General features: G+C 39.9%; 1 protein-coding gene and 4 pseudogenes across 3 annotated transcripts; 3 read left to right on the top strand and 2 right to left on the bottom strand.

Annotated features, from left to right (window-relative positions):
• Nucleotides 1-189: 189 nt before the first annotated feature.
• LOC110048569 (dipeptidyl peptidase 2-like) lies at nucleotides 190-17,264 on the top strand. Of its 2 annotated transcripts, none has more exons than XM_089287305.1 (11): nucleotides 190-378; nucleotides 1,645-1,781; nucleotides 2,773-2,936; nucleotides 4,050-4,170; nucleotides 4,337-4,424; nucleotides 4,868-4,926; nucleotides 13,057-13,347; nucleotides 14,551-14,707; nucleotides 15,888-15,952; nucleotides 16,093-16,163; nucleotides 16,746-17,264. In XM_089287305.1, exons 1-11 carry the CDS (start codon nucleotides 225-227, stop codon nucleotides 16,825-16,827), a joined length of 1,389 nt encoding a protein of 462 aa, XP_089143431.1. In that variant the 5' UTR covers nucleotides 190-224; the 3' UTR covers nucleotides 16,828-17,264. The 2 variants fall into 2 exon arrangements, with proteins under 2 accessions (XP_089143431.1, XP_089143430.1); XM_089287304.1 differs by having other exon boundaries at nucleotides 4,032-4,170.
• On the top strand, nucleotides 5,853-8,071 carry LOC149113640 (uncharacterized; annotated as a pseudogene).
• Nucleotides 7,969-11,693, bottom strand: LOC149113639 (uncharacterized; annotated as a pseudogene). The gene is made up of 3 exons (XR_016206531.1): nucleotides 10,999-11,693; nucleotides 10,112-10,682; nucleotides 7,969-9,989 (listed from the first exon to the last, which is right to left on the bottom strand). The product of XR_016206531.1 is annotated as an uncharacterized LOC149113639 (transcript).
• A 5,581-nt stretch (nucleotides 17,265-22,845) lies between the features above and the next one.
• On the bottom strand, nucleotides 22,846-23,733 carry LOC149113638 (omega-amidase NIT2 pseudogene; annotated as a pseudogene).
• Nucleotides 23,734-23,802: 69 nt separating this feature from the next.
• Nucleotides 23,803-24,836, top strand: LOC149113637 (uncharacterized; annotated as a pseudogene).
• The last annotated feature ends 144 nt before the right edge of the window (nucleotides 24,837-24,980 follow it).

The raw sequence follows: 24,980 nt of genomic DNA, 5'->3' as shown, positions 1-24,980 counted from the left end.
TAAACTGGTCTCTTTTAGGGGTCTGCATAAGCTTCGGCCACGCCCAGATTGGTCTCTTTTAGGGGTTAAATTCAAAATTTCCGACGAGCATCCCCGTCCACTCCATATGGGAGTCCCCCCCGGGTTGGGAAGGCAGGCGATAGGTCATGCAACATTTTGACCGGAAAGAGACTGGGGCTGGCGATCCCGTCTTGTCATAAGACATCCTCGTGGAACGAAACACGATGGCTTGCGTGTTAAACTTTGCACTGCTTGTTTTAGCTTTCGTTTCCTTGGCTGGGGCTACTGTTCCCTACGAGACTGCTTATTTTGAGCAGAACCTCGACCATTTCAACTTCGTTCAAGTTAAAACTTTCAAACAACGTTACATTTATACAGGTAAGTCAGCTTGCATACTATTGCTTTCAAGCTCTGTTGAAGCAGCACTTTCTTTCTTTTCAAAAATTATTTCCAGTCGAACACTCCCCCCACCCCCCAATCGATCTCAAACCAACTGCAGCCACTTTTAACATTTTTCGTTTCATATGGTGAGCTCAACTGGTCTGGTTGAGTATCAAATGAACCGTGGACGTTCAGGGGACTTCGTGTGTTCTCTCTTAAACTCACCCATATGCAGCTCCAGGCGGGAACTTCTATATTAAAAGAACGTGGGTGCTTGTCGTTCCTTTTAGGGGTTAAAAACGCAGTTTTGGTACCTCTTAGGGCGTTCAGCCTCAAAAGATCCACAGCATGAGCTTTTGTGCTACCCTTCAGGGTATTGGGCAAAAAAAATATGACAGGAGGTAGTGTCCTGTTTTTAATTTGTATCTCTTAGGGGTAAAAAAAAAAAACGTTTCAAGCCACACCCACAAAAATTGATCTTGTTATCTCTTAGGGATTCTTTTGAAAATTTCGAATGAGCAGCGCTGTCCATTTGATATTTGAGTCCCCCCAAAGCCCCACCTGTGAGAGAGCAATAAGATATACCAAAAGTTATATGCTTCAGGAGATACCCACAGCAATTTTCTCTAGAGGGCTTAGTTTTGGCCACTGCTAAAATTATGTAATGTAGGAGATTTATGATGGAATACCTGCTGGAGCCTCAGTAGGTGCCAAGTGTCATTGGAAGCACTGCCTGTCTGCTCTGTGGAATTAGTGTTCTTTTCAAATTGTACTTGCCATACCACGGTTGCATCAGGGATCAAATTTAAATATAAGGGGATTCAAATTTACCATCTTGAGACAGTTAATTTGCCTAGACATGAATTACATATTTAGACAAATTTTGGCGCAAAATTTATATTAATTTATCTTCAGCTGATTCATATTTGTAAGCGCAAGAATTTGCTAACAGACATATCGTGCAGAAACAGATTTTACCTCAAAATTCATTCAGACAGAGAGTTCAAATCCAGGCAAATTATCCATGTCAGAAAGGTAAATTACCTTTAGTTAGGAGATGGATGAATTATTGTTCCCTATTTAAAATGTGACATTGGATTTGTGCCAGTTTGAAGAATTCGGAAAACTACCAATCCACTGCAGAAGAAGACCAAATGCACAACTTTGCAGCAATATATTGCAGCACCTATAGAAGAAGTGCCAGTCTGCATCAAAAATAATAAACATGTATTGTAATTGAAACTCAGGAGTGTTTTTTTATAGATCAATACTGGAATGAGAATGGGCCAATATTCTTTTACACTGGTAATGAAGGACCTATCACAGGATTCTGGGACAACTCTGGCTTTGTCTTTGAGGCAGCTGAGAAATTTAATGCCTTAGTTATATTTGGTGAACATGTGAGTAATAGACATTTTGTGTTTTACTTGTACTTGTGGTACAAAATATAATACCAATTTATTATTATTAATAGTAAGCATTTTTTTCTCATTCCCCTTGTCCCCCATCAATTTTTTCTGGTGCCCCTCAATCTATGCACCTAATTATTATTTACAATAAGTGTCCAATTTCTCACATACTGATTGGCTCATTTTTATCATCAGTAAGAGTACAGACAGATAAAATGTTAATTTATGCAAGCTTTCAAGTTCAACTTTCAGCTGTCAAACTGTCAACTTTTTAACCAATGAGATTTTGTGGACTTTTTTTTTTAAGTAGCCAATCAAAAAGCGAGAAAAGGTATTGACAATGCTCGTGGTATTTTGAATAAAATTCACTTATCTTTGTTTACAGCAAGTTTACAGCATCTTTTCCCCTCATTTATTCCCAGCATTTGACCATTTTGGGGTCTTGTTATTATGCAAAACAACTTGACGTCAGTTTTTCATGTGTCTGTCCTCTTATTAATGATAAATTGCGTCATAACATTGTCAAAGTTTACTGCGGAACCACTTGCCTGCGGCTTGTGGTTCCACAGCCACTTTGACAATGTTATGATGCAATTTATCATCAATAAGAGGACAGATGCATAAAAAACTGATGTCAATTTGTTAATTTTTTCCAAGTCGACAACTACATGAAGGGGTAGCAAATGGTTACTAGAAGGCCATAGTTCTTGGGAAATTTTGACTTAATCAATGTTGAATTCTTTAAATGCTTTGTGATTGAGCTACGGAGTCTTGTTTTCGAGGTGTTCCTTCTGTCTTATATTCTAAAATATTTGTTGTGGGAGTCACAGTCTCAGATTTTCAGACAATTAGGACTGTGCATATTACCAAGTCTCGGACGTAAGCATTCATATTTCTAGAACTGAAGACAATATAGTCCTGTAGCACTACTATACTATATAGTGACACATAAAGTGAGAGTTTATATTATTTTCAATAAAAGAGGTATTATGGAGAATCTATGCCATTTGGTTCATCATCATTTGACCATGACAAAGTTGGCTACCTTACAGTGGAGCAAGCCATGGCGGACTTTGCTGTTTTAGTTACGGAACTAAAGATTCAGTTTAAAGCTACAGAGAGCAAAGTTGTTGCTTTTGGTGGAAGGTGAGTAGTTTTATTTTAACCCTATTGTCAATTTTGAAATTCTCCTTAATATGCGCAGGTGATCATATATTCATGTAACCTGGGCAATATAAATGTAGATTATTATTTGAGGTAGAAACACACAGTGTTAAGTTTGCAATACATGTTTCAGATGACCAACTTAAAACTGGGTTTTTCTGCCTCAAAGTTATTTCATGTCTGCTACTAGTTCTTAAATTATTATTAACAAAGCAACAACAACAACCATATCAAGTGTAAATTCTGGGCGAAACGAATACTCACAAAACGACCCTCTGTGATCTAGTCAGATGCTCTAACCACTGAGCTACTGGAGACCCTATGGTGAGCAAGGGTCAAATTGTGGGTACCGACTGGAACTGCATCGTGCAGCTACACAGCCACGTACTGACTCATATGGATTCACTAACAGCATCAGGCTGTCACATTAAGGCATCTAGCACATGAACTCACTGATAGCATCACGCTGTCACATTGAGGCATATCAAGATGTATCCAACCAACCTCCCATGTGATGCTGTTAGTGAGTTCATATGTGCTAGATGCCTTAATGTGACAGCCCGATTTTCAGATTTTTTTCAGATTTTTGTTGATTGGTATTGATCATTTTCTATTTCTCCTCACCTATATACTTCAATATCTATAGGTGATCATATGAATGCTAGTGCAACAAGGATTTATACCGCGAGTGATATTGGAAAATTTTCTTAAAATTGCACGAGCCTTTAGGTGAGTACAATTTAGAATAATTTTAAAATATCACAAGTAGTGTAAATCCTTAATTGCTCAAGCTTTTATTTGATTACTTATTTATTATACGACTGGGCAAATTATGAATACATGATTGTGCATTAATTTGCACTGCAGTGCGTATTAAAAATTAAAGATGAACTGACCTGCTCTCAGCCAATCACCTTGAAGTAATTTTCTATGTCATATAATAAATTTTGTTTTAAAGGGGAGGAAGTAAAATCCAAAGAACTTTCATTAAATGTTGAATAAAATTTAAACCAACCTATTTTAAAAATTAGTTGATGATTATTAAAGTATCCTAAATTTTCAAATATTTTATTTCAGTTATGGTGGTATGCTTAGTGCTTACATGCGATTTAAGTATCCAAATGTGATCGATGCAGCCCTGGCAGCCAGTGCTCCTATTTACATGATTACCTTCACTGGAAGTGAACGGGAATTCTTCTTTCCTGCTGTGACAAAGGTAACTTTGCTATCAGCTGAAAGTTAAATTCAGGCTTTAAATTATGTTCCTTAAAATGTCTTGTTCTATGTACATGCTCACCTTAGTGGGATTAGATGCAGTAACATTTTTTTTCTGCTGGTTTATTTGATAGAGCATCTTTTTTGTTTTTTAATTTCTTTTGAAGGACTTTTTAAATGCTGATCCTAACTGCCCTGGTAATGTTGTTACTGCTTTTGATATGCTTGAGAAGCTGAAAAACCAAGGATCAGAAGGTGCAAAGTTTATTCTTTTTTGAAATGATTTTAATTTGCTATCATGAAGTAATGTTTCATATTATACTATAACTGTAGTACTCACCTTCTCATAAATTTTCAAATATTTTTTAATCTTAGTGTGATGTGATATAAAAGGCTAAAAATCAATCCATTTCTTGTTTATTCTCCTGTAAATCTTCAAGACAAATTTTTTTAGTGAGCAGAAGTGAATTGATACAATTAAACTATCAAATTTCTTTCACTTATAAGGAAGTCTCAAGTAAAAGTAAACAGTGATTGCAGATGATTTAGAAGATTCTTGATTACATCTATGTGGGCTTTAACAGTGACACTTTTGTCAGACAAATGTCCTAGTACTGTTGTACTTCTTGGTGTGAGCATTATCCTAAGTAACAGAAATAACAGTCAGTTGTGAGTACCTTGTCTTTCCATGTTTACAGGGCTAGCTGAGCTGTCAAAGATATTTAAACTTTGCAAGCCCCTTACATCAACGGAACAGGTACGATATACATTGCTCAAGAACTATATATAATCATTAGGGGCATATCATTGTCAATGGTAGCACATAAGGGCAAACGTCTCATAATCCTTACTAGATCATTTGTTCTTCCTTCCTTCATTCCTTCCTTCCTTCCTTCCTTCCTTCCTTCCTTCCTTCCTTCCTCCCTCCACATTTCCCAAAATTTTTACAGGGTTTATTTTACTGCCTTCGAGAACATCAAAGTGCTCTAGATTTTGAAGCTTGGTTCTATTTTACCTAAACGTTTAATAGATGCTTTTTTAGCTTTAAAGCTGAACTTGTTGGTTTATTTTTCACAAATTTTAAGTTTTTTCGGCTGTTCCGATATTTGTAAAGGAACGTTCCTCTGGGATCGAGTGTTCCTCATTTTTGTGTTCCTATTAACCTTAAGAGGACCAGCTTTTTACAGAGTAGGAACATAGCGTTCACTGTAAGGTAAGACAAGAACATTTTGTTCCGAGTTGTCAACTGCAAGTGGAACAAATTGTTCCCAAATGAGTGATTTAGGACTGTTTTGTTCCGAGTTCCTTTTTGTACATGGAACACATTGTTCCTAACTTGATAAATTGGGTCTGTTTTGTTCCGAGTTCCTATTTGTGCATGGAACACATTGTTCCTAACTTGATAAATTGGGTCTGTTTTGTTCCGAGTTCCTATTTGTGCATGGAACACATTGTTCCTAACTTGATAAATTAGGACTGTTTTGTTCCGAGTTCCTAGTTGTGCATGAAACACATTGTTCCTAACTTGATAAATTGGGTCTGTTTTGTTCCGAGTTCCTATTTGTGCATGAAACACATTGTTCCTAACTTGATAAATTGGGTCTGTATTGTTCCGAGTTCCTATTTGTGCATGGAACACATTGTTCCTAACTTGATAAATTAGGTCTGTTTTGTTCTGAGTTCCTATTTGTGCGTGGAACACATTGTTCCGAAATTAATAAAGAAAGACTTATTCCGATTTTGCTATCTGTGAATGGAATATATTGTTCCGAAATTGGTCATTAGGAACAAGTTTTGGACTTTATTGTTCCGATTTATCGATCCGTTAACTATGTATTGTGTCACTGAATAGGCATGTACAGACCTGCCTGGGCAAGTTTGGGTTGTATCTCACTGTCATGAATTTTACACAATAGTAATGAGTGTGGGCAAGCAAGGGCATGTTTTGGCAAGTTGAAACGTCCTTTTGTTTCGGCTAAGATTTAAAGGCGATTGTGCTAGCCACATGTTGTTTAAAGGGAAAAAATGAGCAAGAAGTGCAAAGTCAATTGGTCAGATGTCCAAGGAGCATCACCCAAACCAAAGCGGCCTCACTTGGAAAAGGATGAAGCAGACAGCTTTTACCATTGCCCGATACAAGAGTGTGAACATGATGGATTTCAAAGTCAGAGAGGCTGTAGAAAACACGTTAGCACTAAACACAGTTGGTTCTTTTATTTTGACGAAAGGCCCGATTCTAAACAAGTAACAAAGTCGCTGACGATTGGAAGAAATGAAGATGAGACAAGCGAGACCACAAAGCACAACGTGAAGTTACTTTCTTCATTTCCATTATCATGTAACATTGGCGAAGTATTCACGAAATGGTTGACAGGAAGTGCTGGTGGTTGTAAGAAAGATCGTGCCGCTCAACAGATAGTGACAAGGTGCTTCAAGTTTCTTAGATTTTGCTGTGAAGATGAAGAGGAGTTAACGTTTGAAGTGGTCGACTTTAGTTTGTGTTCTCCAAATCTGTTGTTTAAATTTATCGACTACTTACAAGATGAATGTAAGCTCGGTCATGGTGGGCGTTTGGGCTACATAGATGCTATTTCTGAATTGATCGACTTCAGAAAACTTCATGGCGCATCAGAAGCAGTTCTAAGAAAGTTCTCTACGACAGAGTTGTACCTCAAGAGAGCCCGAAAAACAGTTGCAAAGATGATGAGATTGCAGTGGACACAAGATTTAGACATCGAGACTCTGGAAGCAAGAGGGCACTGGGCAACAATGGAGGAGTTATTGGAGGTGGTGAAATTTCATCTGCCGCGTTACGAAAATACCGTGAAAATGTGCAAAACCAGTCCAGCCCAAGTGAACCCCTCAGACCTAACATTTGCCACAAAATTTGTAGCCATGTATCTGTTCATCAAGGTGAAGGGATCGCGGCCCATGACGTACCAATATTTGATGGTGGACGTGATTGCCACAGCTAAGGAAAACGGTGGATTTATCGATCAGAAAACGTTCAAGACGGCTGGAAAATATGGCTTCGATTCTTTGATTCTGACCGACGCAAACATGCACGTTCTTAACAGCTACATCTCGAACGTTAGACCGTTGCTTAAGCCCCAGTGTGATTTCGTTCTCGTCACCAGAAATGGAGGTCAGCATGGCAAACTGGGCGAAACTATGAGCAAACTGGTTTTTGATGCAATTGGAAAATACATTCATCCCACACATCGCCAAATCGTCGAAACGCAAAGCCTCAATCAGCTCACTAGCGAAGAGCAAAGGTTTTTGTCTGAGGACCAGAAACACAGTTCTGCGGTTGCTAAAGTTCACTATCAAAAGCAACGATCGCGAAAGTTGCCCTGAAGGGTCACGAGTGTCTTCAAAAACTTCAAGGTACCAAGGGTTCCGAGGTAGACGATGACGTACACGCAAGACTTGGCGGTTCAACGTCCAGCTCCGGGCCTTCAGTTGAGACAGCTCAGAATAAAAACAGCTCGACCCCCATAAAGGATACCCTGCCTAAGAGAAACTTGCACCTTCAGAGGAAAACTCGTCATGTTTTAAAATTCACGAAAGAAGAGGATGATTTTCTGAAGGAACGGATAACTAAGCACGGGTTTGGACAGTGGACAGCTATTTTGAGAGATTCCGATTTCGCATTTCAAGACGGAAGAACGGCGGACTCTCTAAAGAAAAGGGCCGGAATGAAAATGTCGCTAGTTTGATAAAGAGACTGGAAAAGTGTGGACACTGACTTTCAATGCAAAGCTGATGGATGTAAGCAGAGTTTGTTGTACACAAAACAGACAAAAATCAATTGCTTTATTGTAAATGCATCTTCCTGTCTCCAGATGACAGCAAACTCAACAAACATGTTATATTCTTTTGGAACTGGCCTATCGCCACTGTCAATATCACTGTAGCATAACGACTGTCTAGTTCACAGTGCTTTCAAGAACTATAATCTCTTAATGTAACTAATAGCCATAATATTTTTCCTTTAATTCACATCGTGTGCAAAATAGTCAAACGTAGCATAAGCGCAACGTGGTATTCCTTAACAATGCACACACTAATACATGTGCAAATATGAACATAGAAAGAATAAGTCGCACACAAGCTGTCTTATTACAAGCCCATGAAACTACCAATCTACGGTTGCGTACTAGTCTGCATAAAACGAGTCAGGGTCATTTGCTTCTTGGATGGATGCGCCTGGCTTTGAAAGTGCGGCCTCTTCACTGACGTAGCTGCTACAGGGTTGTGAGCTCGAGCAATGCCTGGGGACGGTGGACAGATAGCTTCCACGTCGTCATTCGGAATGTACATTGGTGTCTTTGGTGCCGCCGACCAACATTCTTCGTCGTCTTCGTCTGAGCTCCTGCTTCTGGCAGGCAGATTTGCTGGACACTGGCTGGGTGGGAAGACTCTCACTGGCAGCGGAGAGAACAGGTCTCGTATGAAATTCACGCAAGAACGGTCTACCAGCTCGTTGCTAAGGCAGAGCCTCTTGCGTTCTGCCAGGGCAGTCGGTAGTTTCAGCGTTCCATGACGCTCGTGATAACAGCGCAGTTTTTCGCAATTGATTTCCAGGAGACTTTGCATCACTCTTCGTTCTTCTTCATCTCTTGGATCTTCCATTCTTTCGCTTTGCTCAGCCATTTCCTTCTCCATAGCTAAAAGCCACGGCTTCCCAAATGCTGTTCTGATCCTTTCCTGTTCCTGATCTTCTTGAAAGGCAGCGAGGTCCCTTCGAATCGGTGTGGGCAGCGGCTCGTTATGGTCGTGCGGGAGCAACGACACGTGCTCCACCGACACTCCCCTCGTTTGTAAGAAGTGTTGCCTCTTCTTATAGCACCTTTCTTCAACCCTTTTCAGCCTTTCCTTTTCAGCAAGATGACTTTCTAACATGTGGCTCAGTTGGCGGTGACGTAGAGAGCCAGGTGAGCATTGTGCCAGCCTAGCTTTCAAGGTCGTCAGGGTCTCGTCTTCATCGGAATCGCCGACATCTTCAATGGCGTCCTCTTCAGAGCTTTCTTCTCGGGATTGCGGTTCTGTCAGAAGGCCGCAACTCTGTTCTCGTCTACAATCGCCCTGGGCGGTTTCGTCGACTTCTTCGTCTATTAAAGAAATGCTCAAAATGTTGCGCAACTCCTCCTCAGGCATACCACTTTCGTGCACAGTGGGCATTGTACTGGCCTGACTGCTCGGGCTGTCTCCTACGATATTGTGCGCCCACACAATGCAATCCATAGCATGTTTCCTCAGCCACTTGTTTGCTTCAGGTTCGACACGAGGAAGACTCTTGAAGTGGTACTTGCGCAGGCGTTTGTCCATAGCTTGATTGTGAGCTGCACCAAAATCCATTTCCACCTGGCAAGTTATGTACATGGTCGCAGTGCAATGGAAACCTTGAGCCTTTTTCCACTTCGCGTCGTGCGACGTGAAGCCCCCTTGACATATGATTTTCCAGTCATCTATGTCGAGCAGGGTGGCATATGCCTCGTCTAGGAAGATAACCTCTGTCAGGTTGTCGATCATAGCCTTGTTGAAACTCTTTTGCTTCGTGACGCGAGCAATTCGGCTTAGGGGAATGATCTGAAAAACAGGTGAGAAGAGGCTGGTCTTTCCGCTGTCAGCTGAGCCAATAGCACACAGCACAGGCTGTTTGTGTTCTTTGGGACGGAACAACGCCAGGAAATCTGCACAAAACTGCCGAATTTCATCTTCTGTTAGGCTGTTCCTTAGGATTGCCTCAAAATATCTTGGCTCCGGGTCCTTGAGTCGGTCGTAGTCCACAAACGCGCGTGGAGTTGTGAGACCCTTCTGTTGAAAAGAGCCAAAACAAAAGCACATCAGACAGTGCTACAGATCGTAAAGATTGGGTTTGAAAATTTGATTGTATCTTCTTATTTAAATGTTAAAACAGTCCAGTGTATTCTTCTCACCTGAGATTCTGAGATAATCCCTTGGACGAACGACCCAGAGGAAAAGCTCCAAAACCACCCGTCTTGTACTTCGATCAGGTCTCTGTCAATCTTAATTTGGCGTATGAAAGAGCTTTCTGGCTCGCTTAGTATGGGCAGAACACGTTGAATATGCTGGACCAGACGGTCTTTGAACGCTTCGTTTCCCATTAGGCTGTGGAGGAACATTTTCATGGTACACAGATACTGGAACGTGAACTGCGATTTGGCCGCCAGTTTGTACACCTTGCCGCGATACACAGCATACTGCAGCTTTTTCATCACAATTTGTATATCGTTGCACAGGACTGTTACTGGACAGGATAGGGGTTTGTGCAGCGGATCTGGTAGTGCTGTCTGCAATGTACTTTGCAGGTTGTTATCAAATCCAAAGGTGTCTAACACGAGACCAGCTCGGCGTAATTCCGAAATGGATGCTGCCATCATCGTTTGAAAACTCTCAAGAACGACACGAAGGCGAACGACATTTTCTGTCGGCGCTGACTCTTGGGATTCTTCGTGGAAGTCACCATGAAGCTCCTCTTGCAGAGCCCTGCCAATCAAAACAAAAGGTTTTGCTTACGTAAGGCAATGCAATATCTCCCTGGTATTACTTTGTGAAAGTGAACTGCTGAAATCAAACTCGCGATGTTTTGAAAATGAGAAGATAAAAATTGATCAATTATCGATAATCGAATAACAGTCTCTTTTCACCGGGCAATGAAGCATGATTACTTTGATTTTTCAATGATGAATAGCATTTTTTACCTTTCTGACTATTTATGTTTGTTTATTATATATTTCCTTTCATTAGCGTGCAATTTAACAGAAATTCAAAGAATATAAATTGGTCAGATTAATCTACTCACCCGAGGCAATGCTGGTACGATGACTCCACTAGTTGCATTAAGTAGAGGTTTTTGTGGTCCTTAAACACTTGACACAGCTGATTCAGGTTATGACAGCAGTTTTTCTTTCGTGGACGCCCTTGATGCGTAATATTCCAAACTGCAACTTGCGACAGCTCTTTGGATTCTAAGTGCATTAATGACCGAGCCATTGTTTGTTTGGCAAGCCACCCAGTAAGATATGGCTGGGAATGTTTGCTTTCCCGGCGATGAAAGCTGGGACGCATTGACGGGCGATTCGTCATTCGATTCGTCACTCTCTCTGGTCTCCTGCAATTGTGGCCTTTTTCGTTTCTTGCTGTCCAATGTTGACGTACTTATCGCCGAAAAAAAGAAGCAAATTTCCGCCAATTTTGACAAGGTTAAATCGCATTCATCGCGTTTCTCGCATATCCAGTTCCATGCTCTTTCTATTTCGGCGTCGCTAACCCGCCAAACGCACTTAAAAGCAACAACCGAACACAGCTTTTCAACCCTCGCAACTATCTCGCACTCCGCCTTATCTCTTATTGCCTTGCTATTTAACTGAGAGCAAGGTTTGCTCATCTTGCCACATGAACATGAGCATGAACTGAGCCGTTTGAAGTTCTGACTACCCTTAAATACTGTTCCGTCACAAACATGAACAAATTTTCATTCTCAAACCCGCCGGAGAGAATAGCGGAGCAAATCACAGGTGAAAGATTGAGAACTCCATTTGATCACCACCAATAGCTTTGCAATATTCTTTTTCTCTAAATTCTTTCGTTGAGCTCAAAAACAAATAATGGCTTTCACCTAAACACTCCACAATACAAATCTCCAAAACAAGTTAATGCTTTAATACATTTGATGAAGAAAAGATTACATAAGCGTTATGTAACCTATCAATAACTTTGATATTTCTGACAAATTTCTTGTGGTTAGTTCCTTTTGAAAATAATAACGGAAAAAAGCTGATAAAGTTAAACAAATGTATTCATGCGTATGTGATGTGATGAACAATAATAAGTTGATGAGGTGAATCTTACTCTGTTGTTGGCGTGTATACTGGGTATGGCGTATACTATGGATATGGCCAGAGTTGATTAACAAATTTACTCAAACCCGCTATATACGCTTAAACTGGTATATACGCCAACAACAGAGAAAGATCATTGCAACAACTCATTAGCATGCAGTAGGCACATTTCACTCTGTACATGGCGTGTTTACCGGGTTTAGCGTATAAAGCGTATATGAGATGAATTAATTAACATCAACTACTACTACTACTACTACTACTACTACTACTACTACTACTACTAATAATAATAATAATAAATAAAATTAATTATTATTAGTAGTAGTAGTAGTAGTAGTAGTAGTTGATGTTAATTAATTCATCTCATATACGCTTTATACGCTAAACCCGGTAAACACGCCATGTACAGAGTGAAATGTGCCTACTGCATGCTAATGAGTTGTTGCAATGATCTTTCTCTGTTGTTGGCGTATATACCGGTTTAAGCGTATATAGCGGGTTTGAGTAAATTTGTTAATCAACTCTGGCCATATCCGTAGTATACGCCATACCCAGTATACACGCCAACAACAGAGTAAGATTCACTTCATCAACTTACCTTTCATTTTTACTGTAAGTATTTTGATACTTACAGATCAAAACGTGATAGGGAACAGAAATTTTGGGAAACGATCCTTCCTTCCTTCCTTCCTTCCTTCCTTCCTTCAGTCCTTCCTTCCTTCCTTCAGTCCTTCATTCCTTCATTCCTACCCTCATTCCTTCCTTCCTTCCTATTTTCCTCCCTCCTTCCCTCCTTCCTCCCATGGATTCTTTTTTTCATCATGAGTACAGACTGGTGAAGTACCACTATCCATAATTATACCTTTTGGTATAGTTGCACATGCGCTTTTATTCTTCTGTAGGATAACTTGATTGACTGAGGGACTGACTGAGTGACTGACTGACTGACTGACTGACTGATTGGTTGATTGACTGATTGGTCTATTGGTTGTCATGATTGATTTGTTGATTTACAGATCCATCATATGTTAGGTTGGATTCGGAATGTTTTTACTTCCCTTGCGATGGGTGATTATCCGTACCCCACTAACTTTCTTGCTCCACTACCGGGGCATCCTGTAAATGTGGCATGTAAAATGATGGCAAGTGCATCATCCAAGCTTCAAGGACTGGCGCAAGTCACAGCGATGGTTTACAATGGCACCAATGGGACACTGCCATGCCTTGATCCAGACAGTGAGTACATTGAGTGCGCTGATCCCACTGGTTGTGGTCTGGGTCCAGATAGCCGTGCTTGGGACTATCAGGTATTGAAAACATGTTGCGGAAAGAGTAGAGTAATGCAGTGTTTATGGAGCTCACTACCTTGAGAGGTGATCCCCTTATTCCTGTTTCCATATAGTATGAAGCAACTAGAAGTACTTCCTCCTATGGATAGTCCATCTCACCTCCAAGCATTTTGTCAGATTTCTGCTACAATTTAATGTACCACTGGGTCTGACATTTCAAGAAATAATTTGCCCACAGCCCTTCCCCTACTTTTCTTCTTTAGATACAGCACATTAAGTGTCATTATCTGACTCATCCCCTGTTGTCTCTCAGTGTTGTATTGAATATTAACAAGAGACATCTGGTGAAAACTTGGAGGCATGGGTGGTTATGGGAAGGAGGAAAGGTGAGAGACAACCAGCAGATCCTCTTTTCAAGATGGCCAAGAGATCCCTTCCCATCAAGCTCTGCTTAATCATTTCCACCCAGTCAACTCTTGCTCCTGTCGGAGACTCTGAGACAGCTGGGGATGAGTCAGTGTCATTGTAGTTAGATGTAGCTTGTACTGTGTTGGGGATCAAAATACAGTAGAACCCCAGCAACTTGAACTCTGAAGGGAAACAAATAATAGTTCAAGTTAGCAGGGGTTCGAGTTATCGGGGTCGATTGAATATCCAACTTGCCATGTTAATAATTGATAGTTCACTGATTTTTCAGCACTTTAGTATACAGTACAGTGTAAATAAAACTTACCTCATCAGAAATGCATGTGTACTTTTCATAATGTTCTGCACTATGTAGCACTGTTTCTTCCAGTATGACTCATAAGATTAGGCAGTGGCTGTCAAATATGTAAACGGTCGGTTGCAATTACACTAATTAAAACAAAATTGCTGTGGTGTTAGTTTTGAGTGTTTTTACCGATTACACGTCAGGTAAAGCTAATGGGATGACATCCCTGGTGAGTTACAGGAACCATTATATTTAATTCAAGTTATTGGAGTAGATTTTGACCTAGGGAAACGAAATTCAGTTTGAGTTAGTGGGGAATTCAAGTTATTTGAGTTTGAGTTAACCAAGTTAAAATGACTGAAAAGTGGGGTCAAATCCAAGGAAAATGGGACTTGGTTCAAGTTAGCAGGGGAGTTCAAGTTATCCGAGCTTGAGTTACCAGGGTTCTACTGTATTTACAGTAGATGCAAATCATCAAAATCTTTAAAAGAACCTGTGACCTCTTTCAGGCATGTACTGAGTTAGCCCTGCCAGCAGGCTCAAACAACAAAACAGACATGTTTCCACCTCTACCCTGGACTCCTGACATGAGAGCCGAGTACTGTCAGGAAAAATGGGGTGTGGTCCAACGACCAGGCTGGTCAGCGATTCAGCTCTGGGGAAAAGGTTGGTTTGAATATTGAAATGACGGTGTATGTTGAGACTTAACTGTACAAGAATAAATATTTAGCTAAATTTAACACATGTACCCTCACTTGGGGGACAAGGTATGTTAATGTAACTGTTCCTTTCAAAATAATCTAATCGTGACTTGTTGTTTGGTTATCACGCAAATTACTAATTAAAACAAACAATGCCCCAAGTTGGCGTTAATGGGGGAGCACTGCCTTGCGTTAGGTAAGCCTGTGCGACTTCCGGAGATTGCGTGAAACAAGAACCTCACTTATCTCCCCAGCACTACAAGCTGACTCCAAGACAGCACATGCTGGATCAGACAAGAGTATTGGTAGCGGGCGATATTCATAGGCAACGTAGCCAAGACGCTTGGGGGAAGTCGCTGCGCAGACTTAACCGCACCACACAGGAGTGACCCGAGTTTATTAGAATAAGAAATAGCAAACCAACCTCTTCTCCAAAGGGAGGGAGGGAGGGAAAATTTTTAACAATAGTATAGCAAGTGCTAACTGCGCTGTACAACAGAACACCAAAGTGAACTCTGAACAGTTTGTTTGAGCTTTTATAGCAAGACGCTTGTCTGCTGGGAAGGCCAGTAGAAAGAGCTGTACTACCAGACAGCTTAGCATTACACGTGTATACTCTTAGCCATGAATAGTGCTTTAATATTTTTGGCCAATGCTATCGATCGTTATAATATGCTAGAGGTAACAAAGCCATAATGTTTGAGCTAGAATACAATGTATCTCAGAGTCTGCTTGGCCTTGGGAGCTTGCCTACACAATAGCTTAATTGAAAACAATGCCGCCACGAAAGGCTTACTGATTACGAGCGTCACGTTCCATTAACTATATTTTACTGACGTGACAGTAAAATTGCATTTTAGCAGATAGTTGGAAATAAGTGCTCAGCTCTATTTGTCAATTCTGGATGTCTTGACAGAAAGATTGTTTATCCTGAAAATCTGACCTTGATGATCAGTTTCTGAGTACTCCTAAATTGTAGTCCTGAATTTACGGTGATTCTCTCAGGAGAAATCAGATATTGATCACTTAAATAACTTGAAGGGTTTAAGAGAGTTCCTTCCTGCTGTATAACCCCTTCCCCCCCCCCCCCTACCCCTGGCCCTTAGTGAATTCTATCTTTAATTTGTTTCTCTCCTTTCTTGCAGACATATCGTCAGCGTCAAATATTATTTTCTCCAATGGTGACTTGGATCCATGGAGACCAGGAGGGGTATGTTTGTATCATCATCAGAATAGTATAAATAATTGAATGTGTTTTTCTCACCATCAAAATTTTTCCTTTGTACCAATGAAACATTCAGCTGTACAGGCTATCGTAGATTAATACACCATATACCCATTACTTATAAGGTTCTGCAAGATGTCTCCCCAACACTAGTTGCAGTTCTGGTCAAGGGTGGCGCCCATCATCTTGATCTCAGGTATGTTTAAAGTTTTTATAAAATTATTATTTTAGAAGGGAGAAGTAGTCAATCCCCTGTATGCAATGTTTCTTTCAGTTCGTGACAATAGAAAGAATGCTGTTAATATAATCACACAAAAGTAAAACATTTTTAATAGTTGTGTGATTTGAAAGGTAAGATCCACGCATTACATGCTTCTGTTAGCGATTGAAAAATGAACAAATGAAGCCCAAAGTCAGTTACTATAAAAGGCACTATTTTAGAAAAGCCCTTAGCTATTGAATTTACATACAATTAGATTATGTGACAGGACATATTCAAGGTACTGGAAGTCATAATGTGTAGACTCTTTGATCTCTAAGCTTTTGTTACACCTGAAAAGATTCAAACTGGACCCTCTACAGGTACGTGTTGTTTGAAAGGATTCAGAGTTGCCCAATTTTTAACTAGCATACTATTCAAGAAGTGAAATGTTCACTGTTACATCAGACAATGGTGATTTGCCAATTCCTTTTATTTATTTCTGAAAAGTTAATTAATAAATTATTAATTAATGTTACTAATGATGTGTTTTTTTTTTTTTGTTTTTTTTTCGTCTAGAGCTTCTAACCCTAAGGACCCGCCCACAGTAACGCAAGCCCGTGAACAAGAGCTGGAACTGATTCAGAAGTTTCTACAGTAGAAGGACTCTTTGGGAGACAATAACTCAATGAAATGAGAAATACCTTTTATATAAAATTTATATAAAATTAATGTAGTTTTTGTAACATAAATTTAATGAATGCCTAGGGACTTCTTTATTGGTTTGTCACAGAACACATTTTCCAGTGTGAGCGTCACATATCAAGTAAAGTAATTATTCTTAACGTTGAAAAGAGCTTTTATGACCTGTGCCTTCTGTAATAATTTGGCAAGTCACTTAGAAGTTGTCGTTCAATGTTGTTGTAAAGATAATATCAGCCATTCTTCCGGAAAAGCGTCTGCCCTCCTCCTCAAAGCCGCTTGAGAGAACGGCAGAAATCAAGCCTAACTATAGCTAGACAGAAACAATTCTTTAAGTATTACATGGACTAGCTGCTATTGAAGAGTGTTTTTTTATAATAAATCGTCTAAAAGGCATCTTTGTAAGTTATTGAGTATGAAAAAAATGCTAAACTTAATCTGTGGCTAAAAATGCATTGAAATGGCAGCACCTGTTGCAGCTGAACAACAAATATCAAAGAAGAGTTTTTCTGCTTCTTTGGAATTGTTTAAAGTGAAAGTATAAAATCTTGATTTTAAACATGTTGGCTTTGCGTTCTGAAATATGGATGCTTCTGGCAAGAAGACCGTAGGGAAAATTTTGCATTGCAAAAACGTTCCAACATACAGGGTTCTTGCCGGTGCTAATTTTTCATTGCAGTATTCTTTTCTTTTTTTTTTTCAATGATACATTCAGCATAAACAGGCTTGTGGTGTCATGGCTGTTTTTTACGTTATTGTGTACTCCTGGGATGGTTTCATTCAAGGTGAAAGACTGCTTTGTTTTCTGTGCTCTCTGAAGCATGAAATGATGGGTTTTCTTTAACTTGCAGTACGTTGAACATTAGCTTTTGTAGTGGAAATTTCTCCAATGGAGTACCAAACACACTTCAGTTTAGGAATCTGTCTGGAAGTTATACACTTTATTTTTGTATTGGTGAATGTTCTTAATCTTTGTGTTAAGCTACCTGTTGAAGTATTCTTTTTCTAACATTTTAGGTAATTGTCAAACACAGGAAGATGGGTTCCTGTCAAGACAAAGCTTAGCCTGCATCGCAGACAGTCTAAACCGCCGGTATAGTCCGTCTGCGCAACGGCTCCCAAAAACTTGTTCTGATATCCCGCAGTTTGTGTATCCATTTTTGATTGGCTATTTTCTTACGCACTTTCTGATTGGATAATTCTTGCGAAAGTGATCACACAACTATCACGTGATACTAAAAATAATTGTGTGCGGTTATCCCAAGAACATTTGTACATTTGTACATTATTCAACGTCAAATTTACTTGAGTTGGAAATAAGATGTCTGCAATAACAGAAGAAGATTGGCAAAAAGCGTTCAAATCCGTGAGAGAGCAGTGTGAAATCGATAATCTTCTACCTGAACAGGAAAACTCGCTTCGCGAATTTCTTGAGGGTCAAAATATTTTTGTAAATTTGCCGACGGGCTATGGTAAATCTTTGATTTTCCAGTGCCTTCCGATCGCTGCCGATGCTCTGTTCGAAAAGCCTCGTGGTTCCAGTGTTCTCATTGTAATATCGCCATTGCGATCGCTTATGGAAGACCATATTCTCTGACGAAGCCGGACAAAGATAAATATGACTGCCATGATAAGAAGCAGCATAACTTGCAACAGTTAATCAAACTGCCGGGCCCGGCATAATAATACAAAATGCAAGTAACCAACATGTTCGCGGAATATTTCAAACTTTGTCCCTCCAGAGCTAACATTTAGAGAGCTTAAAACATATCTTGCAGTACAAATGAGCCAAAAAAAGACTAGCACGTGGCAAAAAACAGTGTCAAACTCTTACAAATTACACGCAGATAACAGCGGAAACCACACAGACCTATGACTTCTAACGGCTCTACTCTGGAAATGTCCTCCTAAAAACACAGGATTATTGCTTAGCAAAATATTCAAAGATCCCCGTATCATACAAAAGGGGCAGATCCTTAACGATACACTAGTTCGAGCAAAACTTTTGAAGCGGCTATTTATTAATACACATGGATAGGAGTTGTGTAGGCCTGTCACTCTATTGTTAGTATTGCGTGATATATTTTGCAAGAATATGACCAATCACAAGACGGGTTATAAACTAGCCAATCAGAAATGGATACACAGATCCGTGTATCCATGCGGGATATCAGAACAAGCTTTTGGGAGCCGTTTCGCAGACGGACTATATCGGGGATTTTATGACAGGTCCGGCTGCAAAGCAGCTCAAATTGAACTGTACTGACCTGAAGATGAGTACAGTCACATCCAGGGGGGGAGGGGTACTCCTTTATATGGGCTATATAGGTATATGGGGCCCCAAAGGGTATGGTTTTTCAGCCGCTTTGGTCATAAATAGGCTATTGATTTTGGCCATTTTGGTCTTAAATAGGATATGGGTTTTGTACTGTATTCTTGAATTGGGTATGTTGTTTAGAAGAAACTACTTTTTCATCATTATTGATAACACCATATGTCTAGGGCAAGTGTGTCATCTGCAACGGTCATAAGCAGGCTATCAAATTTTTGGTCTGGTCATAAATAGTGTAGGGAAGATCACAGATTTTGGTCATAAAAAGGGTAAGGGTTTTGGGAAACGGGCCGCACACCCCCATCAAATTTTTCTGAGTACCCCCCAGCCCCCGCTGGAGTCACATACCTAAATACTGGTGATAGTTAGGTGTTGTAGTCAGGACATCGACAATTACAATATAAAATTTGTCTTGCCCTTATTGCAATTTATTGAAGCATATGAAATTTTGTTCAAAATATCGGAAATACTATTTATTTTTCACTTTTCTATTTTTATTATAACCTTGTGAGGTTCAAAAACACAAAAAAATTACATATTCTCAATGACACCTAAACATTACTAACATTAATAATTATGTCAAATGTAGATTTATAAGGGAAGCAGCGAGATCGATTATGGATGTTATGGATTATACTAAAACCAAAACATAGCAGGGATGTTATTGTTTATTGATTTTGATAAAGCATTTGATAGTGTTGGTCTGAATTTTATGTTAAGAAGTTTGAATGTATTCCCTTTTGGCCCCAGTCTTGCAGACATACCTTGTTGTGTCAAACAACAGACTATGTTTACCATACTTTGAAGTACAAAGAGGAGTAAGGCAATACAATCCACTGCCCTTCTACTTATTTATTATTGCTGGGGAAATTTTAGCAATTGCGATTCAAACCAACACAGATATTCATGGCCTCCAAACTGGAAAGGAAGAATTTAAGGTAGTTCAATATGCCAAAGATCTCACTGTTTTGGAACAGGCCGAAAGAGAGAACATTGAATCCTGAAGAAGTCTGATAATAAATAGCCCTGGATCTTCCAAAGTTGGCTGTTTTTTGGGAGGATCAGGACAGTCATCTAGGAGGGGGCTATTCTGAGGGGGAGGGGAGATGGCTAGTTGGAAGAGGGGAAGGGAGGAATGGAAAGAATGTCTATAACCCTTAAGCACAATGATGTGAAAACATACAGTTGACTTATAATTGGACAAAACTCTACATGAAGTTGTCTGTTATTCCCTGCACACTAATAATTGATAGTGAAAATTTTTATCAACAGGGAAATACTTGAATGTTGTGTTATTGTGTTCTATAAATACCCAGTGTTCTCCATCTCCCAGCTTTGGCCAAAAACCCAACCTTGCCTGACATGTGACTGTATGGGCCAACACCCACCCCTGTGTACCCCCCTATAGTTTACTGGTGGGTTTCCTGCTATGTCCCCCATACATCTGCTCTTTGAATTTTCATTCAAATTGTGATTGCAATAAGCCAATCGCACAAATGGCACCAAAACTTTAGAAAGCTTAAGCCTTGTTCTCATTTTTCCAAAGGATTTCTCATCAATGTGAGGCTGAGGTTTGCTGATACAATGTTATTCAAATTCAGTGCCATTTATGCCATCTGACTACACTGCTAACAATCATCTAAAAACCAAGCTCACACAACTACAAAATACAACCATGCATTTGTGTCTATGAAGTATATTTTTGAGGGGGTTACAGATCTATATACATTTAAGGTAGAGTCTGTATACGAGCCAAGTGGCCTGTCAGGCCGGAACTTATCCCGGTTTCCGTAGCATGAAGTGACTAGGAGTATTTCTACTCCCCCCTTGGATGGGATGCTAGTCCATCTCAGGGTTACCCCCAGCATTAAGTTCGCCAGCACCCATTTATACACCTGGGTAGAGAGAGGCAGTGTGAGAGTAAAGTGTCTTGCCTAAGTACACAACACAATGTACCCGGCCAGGGCTCGAACCCGGACCGCTCGATCCAGAGATGAGCACACTAACCGTGAGCCACTGTGCCTCCCATATACAACTAAAATCAACCATTTATTTGCCACAAAATATAAAAAAACTGAAACTGATGAATAAAATTAACTTGATAAGCAAAACAACTACTCGTATAACAGCAAAAGTAACTCTTCACTGCCAGTTGAAAAAAGTATTCAATCTTTCATGTCATTTCATTCTAGCCCGAAATCTGAATTCTCCTAAGATTTGGAAATATCAAATCTGATAGTATTCATTGTTTTCATATAATGTAACAAATTCCTGACAGACATAAAGTATTGGAAGGCCTGTGAGCAGTTATCTTTTACTGGGTGTAAGGCATGCTGAATATATATCTTCTTAGTTGCTTTCAGCTAGGAAGCATCCTTTTAAGTAGTGTATTTTGAAATTCCAAGTTTTTACACAGCACCATATCAAGATGGCTACCAAAAGGCTGTTATGCATGCAACACAAATAACTCAACCTGTGACAATTAGCGTCTGAGCAGTTTGCAAAAAAGTGCAGCTTGCAAGACTCCCATACTGCCAGGACTTATCCAAGTAGTAGTGACATTATGATACTAGGAGTATTTCTACTCCTCAGTGAATGGTATTCCAGTCCATTGGCAGGGTTTCACATCAACATTAAAGGAGCTTTACCACTGTTTGTGCATCTTGAAAAGTTTAACCTAAATTTTTAAGTTCTTAGTTTGTAATCTGTGTTAATCTTCTCCATCCTTGTTCCTTTATTGTTTATCTTGATCTTTTTAGTGTTTTTCTATTGTCGTAAACTGTTATTTTTATGCAATTTTGTATGTGGCCTAAAAACTCAAAATACCATGACTGAGCTCCCGATCCTTTAAATGTTCCAGTAAAAAAAAATTTAAACCTGGAGGAGACTGAGGCATTGAGAGTAAAGAGGCTTGCCCATTAACACAAGGCAATGACCCTGGTCTGGCCTTGAACTCAGATTGTTGAACCCAACTTGTGTACAAGCAGCATCTGTGTGTTGACGTAATATATCAAACACGAAAGACCGTGTTTGACCACATTTCAAAACACCGAGAAGGGAGTTGAAAATACAACGCGCAGCTGAGTATATTTGACGAACTTTGAGGTGTTTGGAAAATAATTTGGTCAAACACTGTCTCGCGTGTTTGATATATCTTCTCAATCGAAACTAAAACTTAGGAGAAAACAGAGCAATAAAATTGTGAAAATCTATGCTAATTAAGATCAGATATCCAAATGCCACCACAGTCATGACTTCCTTTGTCTTAACTTAATGAATTGTTAATGAGTTTGAGAAGAGAATATTCAAACCACTGACTTGCTGTGCTTTTAATTCTCAAGTGGTGGTTGCATTTGTTACTGCCATCAATCATTCAATCATCAAACCTCTCTGGAAACAAAACTTCAGTGTAAGGTTATGTCTGGGTGCTTCTATATAGATTTCTTGATTGTTGTCATGATTATGATTGACAACAATAAAAAATGCAATCTTTAATTGGGTTTCAGACTTCAGAGTTCAAATGATTTGAAAAAGTGCATAAGCCAATCACACTTCAGTCTAAGGTAATAGCCAGGTGGGTTTTTGCCAGTAGCTTTGATGGTTTGAAAAAAATTCTGTCTGCTTTAATAGTCGACTTAACACCTGTTAAATTTCCTTAGCTTTATTTCTTGCATAATAAACAGAGTACAAGTCATTCCTTTTCTGTCGTTGAACAGGGATCTGTTGTCTGACCTCCTCAACATAATCAAGGTCTATATCGGCAAAAATTATCTGTTTGTGCTCGCCAGCTTGCGCTATAATCTTTCCCCACGGGTCAATAATACTGCTATAACCCCAGCAGGTATATGGATTGTTACTATCTCGAGCGGGTGATGCAGTAACAACGTATACTTGGTGATCTATCGCTCGAGCTCTTTGCATAACGGCCAGATGCGCAGGGCCAGTGACAGTGTTGAACGCTCCTGGATACAACAACAATTTACATCCCTTCTGACAATAAATCTGCGCCAGTTCTTGAAATCGTATATCATAGCAAAGTCCTACACCGATTTTGCACACGGGCGTATCAAAGATTCCGAGATCGACGCCCGGTTCCAGGTTCCCGTATTCTTGATAGTCGTACAATCGACCCGGGCGATCGATTTTAAAGATATGAATCTTTCTGTATTTTAAGATCATACGACCGTACGGATCAAAAACAGGACACGTGTTGTAAAGCTTTCCTGATTGATCCTTCTCGATGATCGACCCGCCTACAATGTAAGCGCGGTGATCTTTGGCGCTTTTTGACATTAAATCGGTTGATGGACCAGGTATTTCTTCTGCAAAGCTGCGAAAGTCATCCTCGCTGTTTGGAGCAAGTGTAGTTGCAAATTCTGGAAGCACAATGAGTTTAGCGCCTTTCTTCACAGCTTCAAATATAAGTTGTTGCAACCTCTGCAGATTTTGGTCTTTTCTTTCGGTTGGAAGGGGTTGAATCGATGCGACACGAAATTTCTTCCCAACTGAAAAGATGTCAAGTTCGTCAACCATTTTGTTTTTTAGCACTTGTGTTGCAACTGCGTTCCTTTTGGTCAGCAACTCGTCACCAGTCCGTAGTATATGAAACGGCGGGGAAATTTTGTCGTGCAAACAATGAAGCAAGGGTATATACTTTATGCTAGCACGCATATAGAGCACTTTATGTTTATACCATATATGGTATATCCTAATATGGCAGAAAGATCAACTCACCTACACTTAACAAAGAGTGAATCAAATTATCACTCAACTTCACCAAGGAAGTCACATCGATGACATGACGGCTTAATGGCTTTCACAAACTCCCGGTCCGCCTAGAATACCTATCTTTTATACCTTAACAAAAATCCACAAACCTAAACCGGTCGGAAAACCGATCATATCCAGGTGTGAAGTCCCGACAGAGAGAATATCATCATTTGTGGATAGACTGCTCCAGCCAATTGCTCAAAGGCAAAAATCCTATATTAAGGATGCTACAGACTTTATTAACTTTGTGGAAAGAACCAAAATACACCAAAACACTATTCTAGTATCTATGGATGTACGAGCTTGTACACAAATATACCACAAGAGGAGGGAATAACAACACTATGTCGGGCATACGACATATTTCACAATAACAACCCTCCAATCCCGACCTTAGGGAAATGCTTGGTTTAATCTTAAAGGAAAATTCATTCCAATTCAATGGCGACAACTATCTGCAAACGCACGGCACTGCCATGGGTACTGAAATGGCAGTTGCTTTTGCAAACATCTTCATGGCAGAAATTGAAACAAAACTCATCCGCCAAAGCGGCATCAAGCCAATAGAATGGAAACGTTACATCGATGACGTTTTCTCCCTATGGAATCAAAACAAGCAAGACATCAATTTGTTCATTGAACAAGCCAACCAGTTCCACCCTTCAATCAAATTCACAGCTGAAATTTCAGAGAGCGAAATTACTTTCCTTGACGCGATAATATACAAAGGGGCTAGATTTCAAACTGACTCTATCCTTGACATCACTCTCACTCTCACCAAGAACTTTGGGAGGTACCTCTCGGAAGTGGCAGTTAGTTGTGGCAGGACGAAGTGTCTGGCAGACACTGAAGCGACGAAAGTTTAAACTTGCGTCGCTTCAATGCCTGTCAGGTTTACTGGTTTCGTCCCGCCACGACTAACTGTTCACTTGTTTCATTACGAAACAGTCATCATTAAGACTACAGACGCAAATGACCAAGTGTGAGGTCAAGATGGCTGGATATTGGCC

The sequence above is a fragment of the Orbicella faveolata genome, unplaced genomic scaffold (assembly GCF_042242905.1).
Source record: "Orbicella faveolata isolate gen_17 unplaced genomic scaffold, um_ofav_v1 contig_14, whole genome shotgun sequence".
Classification (NCBI taxonomy): Eukaryota; Metazoa; Cnidaria; class Anthozoa; order Scleractinia; family Merulinidae; genus Orbicella; species Orbicella faveolata.
Note: the sequence above shows the minus strand (reverse complement) of the source record. Positions and strands in the feature narration are given on the sequence as shown.